Source organism: Mya arenaria, chromosome 10 (genome assembly GCF_026914265.1).
Source record: "Mya arenaria isolate MELC-2E11 chromosome 10, ASM2691426v1".
In the NCBI taxonomy this organism is placed as follows: domain Eukaryota; kingdom Metazoa; phylum Mollusca; class Bivalvia; order Myida; family Myidae; genus Mya; species Mya arenaria.
In genome coordinates this window covers 27,019,168-27,036,185 of record NC_069131.1, presented here as the reverse complement: position 1 = coordinate 27,036,185, position 17,018 = coordinate 27,019,168, and the positions used below count along the sequence as shown (strand labels likewise).

General features: G+C 36.4%; 1 protein-coding gene and 1 long non-coding RNA gene across 2 annotated transcripts in view; one reads left to right on the top strand and one right to left on the bottom strand.

The window, feature by feature from the left end:
- LOC128206066 (cadherin-23-like) overlaps positions 1 to 17,018 on the top strand; it is a 72,535-nt gene that overhangs the window by 7,850 nt on the left and 47,667 nt on the right. Inside the window, exons 9-17 of the mRNA XM_052908198.1 lie at positions 406 to 542; positions 1,468 to 1,648; positions 2,045 to 2,172; positions 2,545 to 2,722; positions 4,467 to 4,600; positions 5,020 to 5,197; positions 12,963 to 13,111; positions 13,705 to 13,882; positions 14,625 to 14,752. Coding sequence (XP_052764158.1) covers positions 406 to 542; positions 1,468 to 1,648; positions 2,045 to 2,172; positions 2,545 to 2,722; positions 4,467 to 4,600; positions 5,020 to 5,197; positions 12,963 to 13,111; positions 13,705 to 13,882; positions 14,625 to 14,752 — 1,391 coding nt within the window. The remainder of the gene's footprint in view (positions 1 to 405; positions 543 to 1,467; positions 1,649 to 2,044; positions 2,173 to 2,544; positions 2,723 to 4,466; positions 4,601 to 5,019; positions 5,198 to 12,962; positions 13,112 to 13,704; positions 13,883 to 14,624; positions 14,753 to 17,018) is intronic.
- LOC128206068 (uncharacterized) lies at positions 6,792 to 11,277 on the bottom strand. The gene is made up of 4 exons (XR_008256379.1): positions 11,149 to 11,277; positions 9,032 to 9,234; positions 7,664 to 7,870; positions 6,792 to 7,211 (listed from the first exon to the last, which is right to left on the bottom strand). It is a non-coding gene; the product is annotated as an uncharacterized LOC128206068 (long non-coding RNA).

Genomic DNA, 17,018 nt, shown 5'->3' with positions numbered 1-17,018 from the left:
TGTGTCCAAAATTATGTAATGACAGTGCTACAGCAGGCGGCGGTTTTGTAAAAAGGTTTGTCGAAGTGTTTTAAGAACCTAAACTCTCAATTAAACTCTAGAAAAATACCGAAGGAGGGGCTATGTAGGCGGCCTATACTGCACCATGTTTTATTGAATATAATGAATAAATAGTAAAACTATCGTTCTTTAAAGTCTTGCCTTTCGATGTAGCATTTATAACGCAATTTTTCACGTGCTGTACTTACACTGTACCACTATGTTCTACGATTTGTTCAAACTGGGATTGGCGGCAATGTTATCAACCACGTTGAACGAAGCATCAAGCGAAGCACTGGCATTAACGTTAAACGACGGTAAAAGCCATTTTAATTTTCAACAAAGTAACACTCCACTAATATACAGATTTCCAGCTTAACCTGAAGGCGGGGTCGTCAACAACGTTAAACCACGACACGACACCGAGCGAGACGATGACGATTACGTGCACAGACGGCAGCGACTCCATTACAAGTCCATATACAGTCAACATTTCCGACGAGGTGAGGTTATTCTGTGTTGATAATTACGATAAAGAACTCGGCTGGTAATTATAAAACATCTTGAGTCAATTCTTATCTTAAGTCGTTTTTCCTTAAATGTTCGTAGTCAGATTAAAAGAAATGTACCAGTGAATTTAACATGAGATTGTGTTTTTTACATTTAATTTGTATAAATAATTAAGTGTTTAAGATAGTATTAAATTACTATATTATATGAGAAGTGAGATACTTCACTTAGAAAAATAACTTAAGTTAGGAATGACTTAAGATGTTTTATGAATACCACCCTAAGGCGAAGTATTCAGTAATGAAATGGAGTAATCGTTAAATTTCGAGGAACAATAATGTGATTTTTAAAAATAATATTCTGACGAGCACCATTTTCATTCATCAGAGATGTGATCATGATGAATCTGGAATTTTGCTGTTTGTACTCAGAGTCGTTGTGATTGAACCACAGTGCCGTACGCATAGCATCATCGCTATGATGTGCGTGTATTCAAGCGTTGTTGTTGTTGTTTTTCGCTGAATATTGTTTCGTTAGGTCCTGAAAGTCAAAAAGCATGTCTAGATGTTGACACATTGACGGAGTACAATTCACGAACCGAGAGTCAAACAACCGTTCTAATTTCAGGATCAAATGACACAATTCCCCTAACAAACATATATCGATTTAAGGTATTAATAATGCACATAGCATATTTGTCAACATAATCTCCGAATATGTTTAAAAATACAGGCCTCTCGAGTCTAAACCTACGTTGGGTTGGTTTACTATATTTAACTTAAGATAATCTTATGGTCATACATCGTTGACTTCATTCCCTCTATTTTTCAGTTATTAAATAACAAGTAATCCGATTAGCTACATATTTCTTAGATCCAATTAAGACTAATATTGAATAAATCGTTTCTTATGTTACAGCCGCCAACGTTTACAGGACTAGGCGGAACGTCCGGCCCCATCGGAGACCTCTCCGCCGCGGGTACCTCAATCGTTCAGTTCACGAGCACCGACCAAGATGACGTCGTTTCCTGTTCAGTAAATGCACCGGAAAACGCAGTGTTTGGGGTGACTGCGGTGGACGGTGTAGCAGGAACGCAGAGTACGTGAACATCAAACATTAGATCGGAGCGTACATATACGTATATTAAAACATTTAAATTCATCAGTAACATTTATAAAGCGAACCTCAAGTTGTTTTAGAACGAGTCAAATATTGATTACAATTTTGGTTTGAATAAAGTACGCAATGTCTATGTGAAACGATGAAAACATAGAAATTAAGTCTTGAAGTGGTCTCATACTAACTGTCTGAATTGAAGTGTTATCATACTCTCTGTTTGGCTTGAAGTGGTATTAGACTTTCTTTTTTGGCTTGAAGTGGTATGAGAGTCTGAGTCTGGCTTCATCCATATACTTGCTTATCATAATAGTCGCTTTTTACAACATTACGGCGACATATTTCATACCTAATGATACATTTTCCCGCAATTTTCAGAGTTTGACATTGAGACCATAGCCGCCCTTGATTACGATTCTGCGACGTCATATACTGTAACAGTGTCGTGCTCTGATGGCGTCAACGTTGCGACGACGTTATCTCAGACCGTCACCATAAACGATGAAGTAAATGGTGTTACCAAATATAATCTAAATAAAATTCGTTTTTTTTAAATATTTCTGTTTAAAATAACAATAATGAATAAAAAAATATTTTAAAAAAACCACTAACCAAACCCAAAGTACCAAAAAAAATATTTTAAAGAAATCATGAGTTTGGCAGTTATCAAAACTTTTTGATGTTGCTACTACCATCGCATTACACATTCTAAGCCGTATGACTGTTCTCGTAAATATTTTTTTCAGTTGTTTTTCTAAATAAGTGTACGCTAGCCACATTGACGTCATTTTATTCATTGAACTAAGCATTCAAGCAATATAATCAGCACTTTGTAATTGATAATTATTATAATTTAAACTCACACCTCTGTTCATAAGCCACCGACGTTTACGGGTTTGCCGCTCACGCATGCTACGTCACTAGATGATGGGCCACAGACTGCGACGTCACTTTACACGTTCAGCGTCACTGACGCTAACGATCAGGCAGACATTACTTGCACCATACAGGCGCCGGATGATACGTTGTTCAGTATAGTTAAACAAACTGCACCAGGTAATTGTAATGTCCAGTTACAGTTACTGATACAGTGTGTGTATACCACGTCATATATGCTACGTCGGAAGGCAACATTGTGCTTAAAATGAAGACTTAAAACACAGACTACTTTCCTTTTTCTGTACCATTTTAAATGAAACAATAGGCCAATCTATGCCGCTGAAAGAGCCCCGCCTCTATTTTATTACCGGAATTTGATTAGGAGATTTGTTTCTTCAAATACTTCGACAAACCTGTTTCAGAAATAATGTTTTGACAGTGCCCTATCAGGCAGCGGTTTTGTGAAAAGGTTTATCGAAGAAACTTAACTCTCAATCAAACTCTGGTAACAGAAATAAGGCGTGGCTCTGTAAGCGGCGTAGTCACGGCGCTATGTTTCATTTAAAATCATAATAAAATTGTGAAGTTATCTTTGTTTAAAATCTGTGAAATACTGTGATATGATCTTAAATCACAGAGAATTGAAAGTGCGAAACAGATTCCAACAGCTGCCACTGGGCTACTTAAACAGTTGCCTGTGGCCTCAGTTGGGTACAATCAGTCTTGACTTTGAAAATTAAAAAATACAAACATTTTATAGGCTGCTTATCACGTCATGGACATTATACAAATATTAATCATGATTTATCGACGAGGCCACGGAAAACTATTTTAAGTTAGCGAAGGGCAGCTGTTGGGATCTGTATCGAACTTTCAAGTCTTTGTGTCTTAAATACGACATCGATAACCTTCGACCAAAAATGCATGTAGATTTGTGATTGTGTAAATGTTTCCCATTTTCAAATGAACCCCATTCGAAATAATATATTATACACCAGTCAATTGTAACCACGCCCCCCCCCAGGTCCGGGGGTATTCCGGGGATAGCCGGGGAAAAGGGCCGTGTTTTTACTTTCCAGGTGCCCCCGCAGGACCGGGTGACCCCGGTGGTTTTGTGATAGCGCCAAATCTAGCGGAGAATGGGCCTTACATAGAGTCTCTGGGGTGCGGGGGCATTTGACCGGGGTTTAACCATCAGTTCGTCCCCGCAGAGCGGGGATTTTACCCGGGGTTGGCTGGACCGAAAGTCAAAGTCCCGGCTATTACCCGGACCGGGGGGGGGGGGCGTGGTTACAATTGACTGGTGCATTATACATGTTTTACATCTGAAAGGTCAACCATTTCTGAGCATTTCTTTTCTATTAGGCTAGGTTAGATGTTATATTGTTCACCACAAAATGACACTTAATATATTTTAACGGCCAACCTCGTTTTAGACAAAATTGGGAATAAACAGCTTTAAAATTGATGCGCTTTTTTTTAGCTAAATATATATCTGTAGGATTTAATTGAACGATAGCCACTTAACACGTTAATATAATGATGACGTCATTCTTTGTCCCTAGATGTAAAGTTACCAAAATCCGAACAATTTCTTCACTTTTTTAGCAAACATTCCCCAATATAGCGACAAATAATTACAAATGTTCAATTTACAAAATTGGTTGTCTGGTTAACGAACTCGCTTCTCACCAAGTCGACCTGAGTTTGATTCCCGGCCAGGGCGCATGGGAGTTTGGTTAGTGGTCACCAATTCGGACTTGAGCAATTTCTCCGGGTACTCCGGTTTCCCCCACAACACAAGACCACAGTCTCGCTCAACATCGTGCCAACGAGAGAGATCTTAGTATAAGTTTTTACATCTTACTTTAGAATCGTTGTAAAATATATAATGTTTAAACTAAATATTTCTTGCACACAGAGTTCGAGGTGTGGACACAGGCGGCCACGTTAGCAGCGGCCGACGGTCCTTACGTCCTCAATATAGACTGTGTAGATGACCAAAACCCGGCAAATACCATATCATCTACCTACACTGTACCCATCACTGATAAGGTAAGCAATGAATCGAATGTGCCAGTGTGAAACAATTATGGAGAGTTCGTTTCATGATACTGGGGCATCATGGATTTTCTTTAATAGCGTTATCTTGACAATGTATTTATTCAAAAGGAAAACATAACAAACAGTTATTTTAAACTAATATCAACTGCGAGCCTTGTGATGATTATTGTATTTACAATGCGCTTAGTCACTGTTTAAGTATGTCCTTTAGTGTTTGTTTTCTCCAAAAGAACATCCATGATATCAAATCGTTTAAAAATGCCCCCACACGTTAAACGACCCCCCCCCCCACTCTGACATCAGCATTTATTCGTTAAAAATACAAGATTATGATCAATGTAAGCATACATTTCTAAATTCATCAAAGTAAGTAAATCAGACATAATCTTTCATGATTGCTCATGTTTTAGGCTCCAACATTTGTTGCTGGAATACCCGGAACTTCACCAAATCTTCCTGACAATACGTTGACGGAGACGTCACTAGGTGCTTTTACCGTGAGTGACGTCGACGTCACATGCACTGTAGCGTCCTCGGTGTATGAACTTCGCTCTGTTCCCTCGCCGCCCGCAGATGCAAACCAACCAGGTATTAATTGTGCTTAATGAACACAGTTTTACAATAAATCAAAGCGCTGAAAGCGCTGCAAGACTGTCGGTGACGTAACTGAAGCAAGCAAACACTACCACAAAGTTCTTTCAAATGAAACGTGATCAAATGATTTCATACAAATGATGAACACTCTTTAAGGTAGATGAAGAAGGATAAATGTGATTATAATAAGCACAAATATATTGGGCCTACTTAATCATGTATCCAATGGCCTACACGATTCTTAATTCAAATTTCATAATTTTGAACTGCTTTCAATTAGTTAAATGCATATTCATAATGTTAAAATTGCTTCAATTTATGACGTCGCTTATAACAGTTTCAGTAAGCAATTACATTCCTCCATTTCATTAGGGTCTGTTGAAGCCAATGTCTTTAAAATGCAAATACAATACAAACTATACCCAAGATTCAAGGGACATAATAAAAATATAACTTTAAAATGATGCTCTTTCAAGCCTAAAAATGCCTCCCAGAACTTCTATCAACAGAGTCCACATATCTACAAAATTTGTGCTCGAGTTACTTTCTTTGATATAAAAGTGAAAACAAATCTGCATGGTGCTGTGGCATCATACCATGAAAAAAAACTAATATCTTTAAAATTTGTTTTCTAGTTTGTTTTTATTATGAAAGTGTTAATAAATCTGCATGGTGCTGAAGAAAAAAACTAATGTCTTAAATTTCAAACCAGCAGCATTAATTAGCGCCATGTTGTCAAGAATATCTGGACAATTGAATGAAATATCCATGGACCAAAATGACAGCTGGTTTTTCATTGACAAAAGATGCCTTTGAGGCAGTTTTAAGATTATGCTATTCAAAGTATGAGGGTAGTTGGTACAGTTTTCACTCATATTCAGATGATGGCTGATATTTGCTGATAAACATGTATCCTCTTAGCAGCAGGGAATAAGTAAATGACATAGTTTTAATGACCAATATTGGAGATGTGACCTTGACCTCCAAATCCAAAGGGGTCATCTGCTGGTCATCCCAAACCTAAATTTCAAGTTTGAAGGCCATGGGTGCAGACTTTGTCGAGTTGTCACACAGGCAAGCTTTTTGCGTTCAATGGTCTGTGACAAATCAATAGGGCTCACCTACTGGTCAGGCCCAACCCCAAAGTCAAGTTGTTTCAAGGGCCATGGGTGCAGGCTTTGTCCAGTCATTATTAGTACAACCTTTTAGCATTCAAGGTGACTGTGACCTTGACTTTTGACCCAATGACCCCTTAAATCAATAGGATCTTCTAATAGTCAGACTTAGCCTCCATGTTGAGTTTGAGGGCCATAGGTGCAGGCATTGTCAACCTATCAGTCAGATGTATGGTTTGACACCTTCCTGTTCCAAGGTCACTGTGACCTTTGACCATAATACCCCTAAAATCAAAAGGGGTCATCTACTGGTTAAACCAAACTTTCATGTCAAGTTTGACAATAGGTCTAGGAATTGTAGAGTTATCACCCGGAAAAGCTTTGGGTACTGTCAGACAGACGGACGTAGCGGCCAACATGTGCAAAGCAATATACTCCTCTTCTTTGAAAGGGGCATAATAAATTGAAATTGATTAAATATTTTTGTTTATTACGTTAATTAACTTACACTACATACAACAAGTACCATTTTGATATTTTCGAATGCTCATTTATACATGTACATGGGTTTTGATCTGACTATGAACATGAAACTACATAGTGATGTTCCCTCCTATCAATTCTAAATTTAAATAACCATGAGAAAAAGAGAATGTTTTCACTGCACCATGAATAAATATGTCAAATAAAATAAATGTCAAGTTATTCAAGATTAATTTAACACTGTTCTTTTGATGATTTCCGTGCATTTCTGACTGCAGGTTTTTCCCATTTTCCCACACAGTTATTTCATATTGGCCTTACAAGGTCAGATCTTGAGTTGGGTCTTCATTGCTGGACACTATCTCTTTATCTCCACAGAAAACACACTGGTGCAAGTTTCACTGCAACAACTGCAAAAAAAGTTATATTATATTCTAACTGAACTCTGCATCAATATTCAATTTTTTTTTTAAGGTTCATATTAATTAATGAATTTTTTCAATTTAATGCATTATCATGCTGGACTCTTTGACATTGATGGTTAAAACAAAGAAGGCATATGATTTGTGTACAGATTAAACATTATTAATTATAAATGTGTTCTTTAATTAATAGACAAGTGGCAACAATTTCCCCAGTTAAAAAAGCTTACATTTGTATATCTGCAGATTAATCATTTGCATTTCTTTTGCTTTGATCATTTAAGTCAAATGAGTTAGACATGATAATGCATTAAAATAAGAAATATATTTTTGGGCATCAATCTATAGTGTGTGCCTTCAATCTAGAAATAAATTTCTTCTCAACAGATGCTAAATTATAAAAAAAACACAAAAAAACCAAGATTTTGATTATGACATACCTGCATAGTTAGTGGTCTCCATAACTGCTCAGAAATGCTCCCTATGACAAACTAAGTGCTGGTGTATGGCTGGGTAATAGTGCTGCTCCAACCAATAGCGCAATTCTTCCTACAGGTGGACCAGCTCCTCAATATGGTTTCTGTCATGGCAGTGATAACAGAATGTAACATGCCCTTTTCTACTTTCCAGAGAATGAATCTTCCAATCTAAATTACAAATTTAAGAACAAATTTATAAATATGCATGTGTAATGTTGTTAAAAACATACCATTTAGGTGCAACAAAACTATAAGATTTTAGGTGAAAATTGAGCCAAATCAAAACATTTAGTCATTTAAAGCTGCACTCTCACAGATTTACTGTTTTTACAACTTTTGTATTTTTTGTCTTGGAATGACCTATTTTTTTGCTAAAATATCTGCAAACCAGTGATATAAGACTACTGACAAAATATTAGATTGCAGACTTCCATATTTCAGGTCGAAAACAAAGGTTTTATGGCTTAAAGCGTTACTAACGATTTAAGAAAAATGCATAAAACATTTTGAACTTAAATATAAACATTTTCTGACAAATTTATTGTCAGCAATCTTATATGAATGGTTAACATGCATTTTCACATAAATTGGCCCGTTCCAAGACAAAAAATAAATAAAGTAGTCAAAACATTTAATCTGTAAGAAAGCTGCACTCTCAGTCACAGATTAAAGGTTTTGACAACTTCTTTTTACTTTTTGGCTTGGAATAAGCTAATGAAAAGCAGTATGAAAACTGACGAAATAAGACCGCTGACAAAAGATAAGATCATGTTTTTTATATTTACATTTGTAACTATTGGTTTTATGGTTAAAAGCATTACTTACGCTTTACTAATAATGAGATTTTTGGCACAGAACATCATCTTTTGACCGTATTAAAATAAGAAAACAGCGTTCCAATATTTTCAGTTGTCTTTTTTGACTGAATTAATATAAGAAAGCAGCGATCCCCTTTTTCCAGTTGTCTGTTATGTCCAGTGTTCAGAAATTCGCATAAAATAATTCATTACAAGACCAAGAAATAAAAAAAACAGTTGGTAAAACAGACAATATGTGAGAGTGCAGCTTAAACATATGATATGCATTATCAGACCTACTCACATCCTGGCTACACAACCAGTACATTCATCAGCTTTACTGATTCAAACCAGGCACATTTATATTGGTAGACTAGCATTTTTCCATTCTGTGCTGGCCAGTAAAGCTCTCATTTGAATTAGAATTCAAAATGTATATACCTTTGTTCATTTTTTTGCCAACTCTGTTTCAACTGAACTTTTTAAATGAATGAGAAGTTTCAAAAAATAATTACAATATCTCAGTAAATACCTGCATTTATGTGTTTCTTGTGCAATCTGTCAGCTTTGGTAGGCTCAGGTTTCATTTTGTCCACCTCAATACTTGTAATCTTCTAGTCTGATGTACTGCCATCCAATTTTTAAGTCAGGTCAGGCAGCCATTTCAGCTTTGTTCCAGTTGATTGTATCAGATGATGTTAACAATACTAGCCTTGTATCCAGGCACTTCTCAATCTGAAAGTTTACAAAAGAACATGGCCTGTAATATTTAATAAAAAAAATCATAATTGTTTACTCCTGGATGATGGGTTCTAAAGTAAACCTTTGAAGAAAGATGCTACTGGTATGGTGCTTGAACCCACGACCATGTGAACACTTGCATGGAGATCTGTCAAACTGAGCTAACTGGGTAACTGATTTTTAGGCAGCTCCCAGCTTGGCTCTACAATTGACAGGTGCATTATACATTATAGAGACAATAAATCAAACACTTGAAGCACTAGTCCAAATAATAGTAACTTAACTGATCTTTTTACAAATTTTGAAATGGCATATCCTTCACATACAATTTCTTTTGTACCAAAAGTGGGTAGCTATTCCGAATGGGATTCCGGGTCAGATAATTATATATATCTAAAATATGAGTTATGTACACAAAAAATAAAAGCTGACGAATTATTATGAGTTTGATGAGTGTTTTTCTTCATTTCATACTGTCAAAACATAATGATATAAACTGTTATACATGAAGATCACCTGCAAGGCTGCAGTGCATAGATTTACATACCCCGGTAGATGTAAAATGGTTGTATTTAAATGCATTAAATGCTTGTTTTGTGAAAAAAATCTTTGCACTTACATGGTAATAACTAAAATACGAATATAAACCTTTAATATCTATTTCAAACATATAATACTTATCTAACTACGATTTCAATATCTTTCAACCCCCACCCTGTTTTGCACAAACCCGATTAGACGTAAGGGATTGGAAGAATCCCATATAAAACGTCTATTTTTTTAGACTATTGAAGCATATATGTTCTTTTTTGATGGTTGAGACATTTCAGGTTAAACAACAATTAAAAATGCAAAATAATTTTAGTGAATAATCAACTCTGAATTGAAAGTAACATGAAGATGTTGTAGTGAAGGATTTGCCATATATATTATATATATACATTTTTTTTAATCGTAAAAAGAGTCCGTCAAAGTACAAATATTTAGACTAAGAGATGTAGATCAGCTAGATGTACCTTCTAGTCCAAATAATTGTATGTTGACAGATTTTTTTATGATTTTTGATACAGCAAATCCTTCACGTACAAATTGTTTTGTACGAAAAGTGGGTAGTTATTCCGGGATAAAGCATATTGCATCTATAACATATCATAAAAACAAGAAATATTACCAGATAATGTTATTTTATAAAAATTTCGTAACCAAAAAGTAATATCAAGCAAATAATTATGAATTTGATGCTTTTTTCTTCATTTCATTCTGTCAAAACATAACAATATATACATGAAGGGCACCTGCAAGGCTGCAGTTCACAATTTTACAACAATCGGAACATTTCGGCCATCAATTGTAACAACTCGCCATCTTTGGTAAGCTTCGAGATAGTCAATCCCTGTTGGATACTGGCTGAGGTGTTCAGATTGTTCGGCCAAGGCTGAGTTGTTACGATTGTATTATCTCGAAGCTTGTCGGAGGTGGCCGAATTATTACGATTGGGTCAAGTTGTTCCACTTGGCATAATTGTTGTCTGTGTCAGTCAACTTTCCTTTTAATGAAAAGGTGAATAATGTGTTTTAATGCATTAAATGCTTGTTTTTTGCAAAATAGCTTTGCACTTCCATGGTAAAATATGAATATAAATCTTTACTTTATTATCCATTTCAACCATAAAATATTTCACTTAATACAATTTCAATATTTTTCAAACACCCCCGCTTTTTGCACAAAACCGTTTAGACGTTAGGGATTGGAAGAATCCCGTATAACACGTCTATTATTTTAGACTAATGTACATGTACCTTCTAGTCATTCTAAAATGCCGTCCAGGCTTTTTTTTTAATGATGGTTAGTCCAGGCTAACCATCATTAAAAAAAAGCCTGGACGGCATTTTAGAATGACTAATGTACCTTCGTGTCCGAAATCGATCACTTCCTGGCAGCTCATTTCTGGATTGTCTCCATCTAAATTCAACATTTTTAGACGCATACATTGATGCCATTTTTGCTTCGATTGATGTTAAAGCAATAGCACTAAATACAGGTAGGTTATTTTGTAGAAGAACGTGTTCGAAGTAACATTCAATTTCATTTCCGCATAATCGCCACCATATTGTGTATGACTTTAAAAACTACACCCTATAGTTCAAAATAACAATAGGCATAACGTTGACACACTGTGATAGGTATAATCCAAATAATTTACTCAAACAAATACAATAGTTCGATTGCTGCTGAAAAAATCATTTGAAACATAAAAGCTATTTCACAAAATATTACATGACATGAACTCTTTAACCGCGTATGATTTATTTCTTAATAGCTGTCATTCATAAAATAAGTTCTTTGCCGGGGTTTGCCGGGTCAGTCTTGAATGCCGGGATATGTGTGACGTCACACGGGGTGCAAACATGTGGTGTAGCTTACTATTGGATGTAGGGTAAAATGACTTCGTATGTAAATGCTATACTTTCATTTTTTTTCATTATTTTGTTCAATAAAACTCACCAAATTGCAACGGTACAACTATACTAAGAGTAACACGCAATGTTTGTCATAAAAAAGGCAATAACGCGTTAAATACACATAAGCAGGTACTTGACGCCCCACATTAACGTAAGTAGTTCCGTTGCTACGCAGGTGGTGTGTATTAATATATTCATGTTCAATATGTCGTGTCAGGCGACTAGTCGCGTTTCTGAAATACCGCTCTCTAAAGACTGTCGGCTTGCAGCCGACAGTCTAAAAACCGTATGCATACCGGTTGCGTATGGCGACTATAAATATCATTGTAACGTCAGTGTTGTATGAGTTACGACGGAAACAACGCAAAAAATAAAGTTATTACATTCAAAATCAAATTTCATTGTCAGCTCGATTATAACACGCTAATAAAGAGCGGAGCTTAATTCATTATGCTTGTGAACATTTGAAGATGTATTCAAATATTTAAAGCTTGTCTTGAAGGCCCAGTGTCATTTAGCGTTAAATCATTAGAGAGAAAAAAGAGTAAGCATATAACTATGAAACAGTATCAGATAATGTTTGATAAATCCTCGAAGTTCACACGATGCTTTATTAAACAAAAAACTATGTAACATAGTTAAAAATTAAACCGCTATTCTTTATACTATTGATTTTCCTATTTTAACTAAGAAATAATTATTTTAAATTATTTTTTTTACAAAATATTCGTGCTAAAAAGAATATTTTCGACTAGTTTGACTTAAATGTTCATAATTAAAAATAAACAAAAAAAAAACAACAAAAAAACATGACTTTTCTGTTAAAAAGAGTTTAGCCCTTATTATTGGACTTTTTAAAAAAAAAAAAATATCAAGGCCACAAATTCTTCTGATAAAAAGAGTTCCAAAAATATTGCTTATATTTTTGTTCGAGCACAAATTATATGCTTTGTATTTATCATTAAGCCATATGAGCTTAACATAACAGTGCATAAAAATATAAAAAAAATGAAATAATATATTGTGCCCCTTTTATACAAGTTTACAAGTTTACAAGTTTATTTCTCTTTTCCCAGAAGGTCATAGACCCATGTGGTACAATTTGCAAAATATATGATATGGCAAACGTGCATCAAAATTAAGTTGACATGATCTCATACATGCATTACAGTAGCACATTTTACACTTATATTATTTATTTTATATAAGTGGATGCGATCGAAGTGTGTTTCAGTAAGTAATAATGATTTTACGCCACAGAGTACGAGATATGGGTCGCTAGCTCTGTGACGGAAGCGGATATCGATTTCGACGACCAGACAGTTCCGTTGACGTTAACTATTACGTGCACGGACGGTAACGTTGCCAATGACATCACTGGCAACTTTGACGTGAACATCGTAGATGCGGTAAGTATTTTGCATCATTTAAACTACCCATACTATGAACTTTACCTGTGAACTGTAAACGTCCTGAAGTCTATGCTAGCAAAATTCAGCACGTGTTCAATTTATGCTGACTAAACACGTGTATATTTTATTATAACTTAACATTAGTCTTTTCTATGACAACTTAATCACGTGTCGCTTCTATGTTAACGAGTGCACGTGTCGCTGCTAGGCTTACTAAATCACGTGTCGCTTCTATTCTTAAAGCATCTGTCGATTGCAAGTGTCGATTCTATGTTATTCTATGTTTATAAAGCACGTGTCAATTATCTTCTTACTATATCACGTGTCGATTGTTTGCTAACTAAAGCACGTGTCGATTAAATTATTATTAAAGCACGTGTCGATTTTAGGCTAAGTAAAACACATGTTGATTCTAAGTTAACTAAAGCACATGTCAATTCTATATTAAGTAAGTGCCGATTCTATATTAACTAAAGCAAGTAACAATTCTATGTTATTTTAAGCAAGTGTTGATCTTTTCTATGTTTTATGGTCGCACCGTTAACTTCTTTGATTATACAGTTTGTAGCGCCATTATCTTTTTCGACTAGGCACCCGTCCTGACCGGCCTGCCCTTCACAATGCCTGCAGCCAGAGACGACGGTCCTCAGACCGCGGAGACGTTACACACGTTTAGCGTTACCGACGGCGACGATCAGGCGATAATTGCATGCTCCATACAAGCCCCGGAGAACGCGTTGTTTGAAGTGGTCAAAGGCACCGAGCCGGGTAAGGATGTGACGTTTCCTTTTCGCTGTATTCATTCGGAAACCCTCGGCCATTTTTATCGAAAACAACCTCGGATGTATGCCGGTACATCAGTTGAAGTAGCTGGTATTTTTTTTAATTATATCATTAATTAAATCTGGTGGTTAAGAGTTGTATCTACTGATCTAAGTTCAAATTGATAACCAGTGAAGTGTATTATTGCAAACATAATTCAGATTCCCAAGAGTTCAGTCATAAAGTTTAACTGCTAAATAAAATTACTACGCGATCTACTTGCAGCGGACTTAAACGTACCTCTTTTTGAGTATGTAAACAGTCCAAATACATCCGAGGTTGTTTTCGATAAAAATGGCCGAGGAGCTCCGAATATGCTGTATTTTGTTATAATTAAAATCAAGTATACGCGTTTGTAAAGATACGTTTTTCCTCCTCCGACCTTGTTCAATAGATGTACTGCCATGCCAAAGAAAACTATTTCAATCGCACGCCTAATTTAATACACAAATAACCGCATCATCATTATACGAACAATCAAAATATTCAAGGCATTAAAGAGAATGTTGATTTTGCTTGCAAAATATACAAGAGTTCCCACTACTTTTGTTCAACTGATAACATATGTATATATATCACGAGAAACACCATCGAAGCCGAATGAACTAATTACACTTCCGTTGAACACCTTTATTAAACTATTAAAGAGATATAAAATATATGTATTTTCTTTCGTTCTGTTACGAAGAGTTCAACATCAACGTACTAGCTGTGACGTTAGACGCTGCAAACAACCCTTACGTCATCAATGTCGACTGTGTCGACGACTCAGCTAACACAGTGAGCGGCACATTAACCGTTCCCGTGCAAGACAAGGTACGTAAGCTCATCAGTGTTTCAATTTCAAGGTACGTGGATTTATCAGTGTTTCTACTTCAATGTACGTGGGCTTATCAGTGTTCCTATTTCAATGTACGTGGGCTTATCAGTGTTTCAACTTCAATGTACGTGGACTTATCAGTGTTTCTATTTCAATGTTTGTGAGCTTATCAGTTTTACTACTTCAAGGTACGTGTGCTTATCAGTGTTACTACGTCAAGGTACGTGTGCTTATCAGTGTTACTACTTCAAGGTACGTGGGCTTATCAGTGTTACTACTTCAAGGTACGTGGGCTTATAAGTGTTTCTACTTCAAGGTACGTGGACTTATAAGTGTTCCTACTTCAAGGTACGTGGACTTATCAGTGTTACTACTTCAATGTACGTGGGCTTATCAGTTTTTCTACTTCAAGGTAGGTGGGCTTATCAGTGTTTCAACTTCAAGGTACGTGGACTTATCAGTGTTTCAACTACATGGTACGTGGGCTTACCAGTGTTTCAACTTCAAGGTACGTGGGCTTATAAGTGTTTCTACTAAAAGGTACGTAGACTTATCAGGGTTTCAACTTCAAGGTACGTGGGCTTATAAGTGTTTCTACTAAAAGGTACGTGGATTTACCAGTGTTTCAACTTAAAAGTAAGTGGGCTTATAAGTGTTTCTACTAAAGGGTACGTGGGATTATCAGTGTTTCAATTTCAAGGTACGTGGGCTTATAAGTGTTTCTACTTCAAGGTACGTGGGCTTAAAAGTGTTACATCTTCAAGGTACGTGGGCTTATCAGTGTTACTACTTCAAAGTGCGTGGGCTTATCAGTGTTACTACTTCAAGGTACGTGGGCTTATCAGTGTTACATCTTCAAGATACGTGGGCTTATCGGTGTTACTACTTCAAAGTACGTGGACTTACCAGTGTTTCAACTTCAAGGTACGTGGGCTTATAAGTGTTTCTACTAAAAGGTACGTGGGATTATCAGTGTTTCAACTTCAAGATACGTGGGCTTATAAGTGATTCTACTTCAAGGTACGTGGGCTTATCAGTGCTACATCTTCAAGGTACGTGGGCTTATCAGTGTTACTACTTCAATGTACGTGGGCTTATCAGTGTTACTACTTCAAGGTACGTGGGCTTACCAGTGTTACTACTTCAATGTACGTTGGCTTATCAGTGTTACTACTTCAATGTACGTGGGCTTATCAGTGTTTCTACTTCAAGGTACGTGGACTTACCAGTGTTTCAACTTCAAGGTACGTGGGCTTATAAGTGTTTCTACTAAAAGGTACGTGGGATTATCAGTGTTTCAACTTCAAGATACGTGGGCTTATAAGTGATTCTACTTCAAGGTACGTGGGCTTATCAGTGCTACATCTTCAAGGTACGTGGGCTTATCAGTGTAACTACTTCAAAGTACGTGGGCTTATCAGTGTTACTACTTCAAGGTACGTGGGCTTACCAGTGTTACTACTTCAATGTACGTGGGCTTATCAGTGTTACTACTTCAATGTACGTGGGCTTATCAGTGTTTCTACTTCAAGGTACGTGGGCTTATCAGTGTTTCTACTTCAAGGTACGTGGGCTTATCAGTGTTTCAACTTCAAGGTACGTGGGCTTATCAGTGTTACTACTTCAAGGTACGTGGGCTTATCAGTGTTTCTACTTCAATGTACGTGGGCTTATCAGTGGTTCTACTTCAAGGTACGTGGGCTTATCAGTGTTTCAACTTCAAGGTACGTGGGCTTATAAGTGTTACATCTTCAAGGTACGTGGGCTTATCAGTGTTTCAACTTCAAGGTACGTGGGCTTATCAGTGTTTCAAGTTCAAGGTACGTGGGCTTATCAGTGTTACTACTTCAATGTACGTGGGCTTATCAGTGTTTCAACTTCAAGGTACGTGGGCTTATCAGTGTTACTACTTCAATGTACGTGGGCTTATCAGTGGTTCTACTTCAAGGTACGTGGGCTTATAAGTGTTTCAATTTCAAGGTACGTGGGCTTATCAGTGTTACTACTTCAATGTACGTGGGCTTATCAGTGGTTCTACTTCAAGGTACGTGGGCTTATTAGTGTTTCATTTTTAAGGTACGTGGGCTTATCAGTGTTTCAACTTCAATGTACGTGGGCTTATAAGTGTTACTCTTTCAAGGTACGTGGACTTATCAGTGTTTCAACTTCAATGTACGTGGGCTTATAAGTGTTACTACTTCAATTTACGCGGGCTTATCAGTGTTACTACTTCAAGGTATGTGGACTTATCAGTGTTTCAAC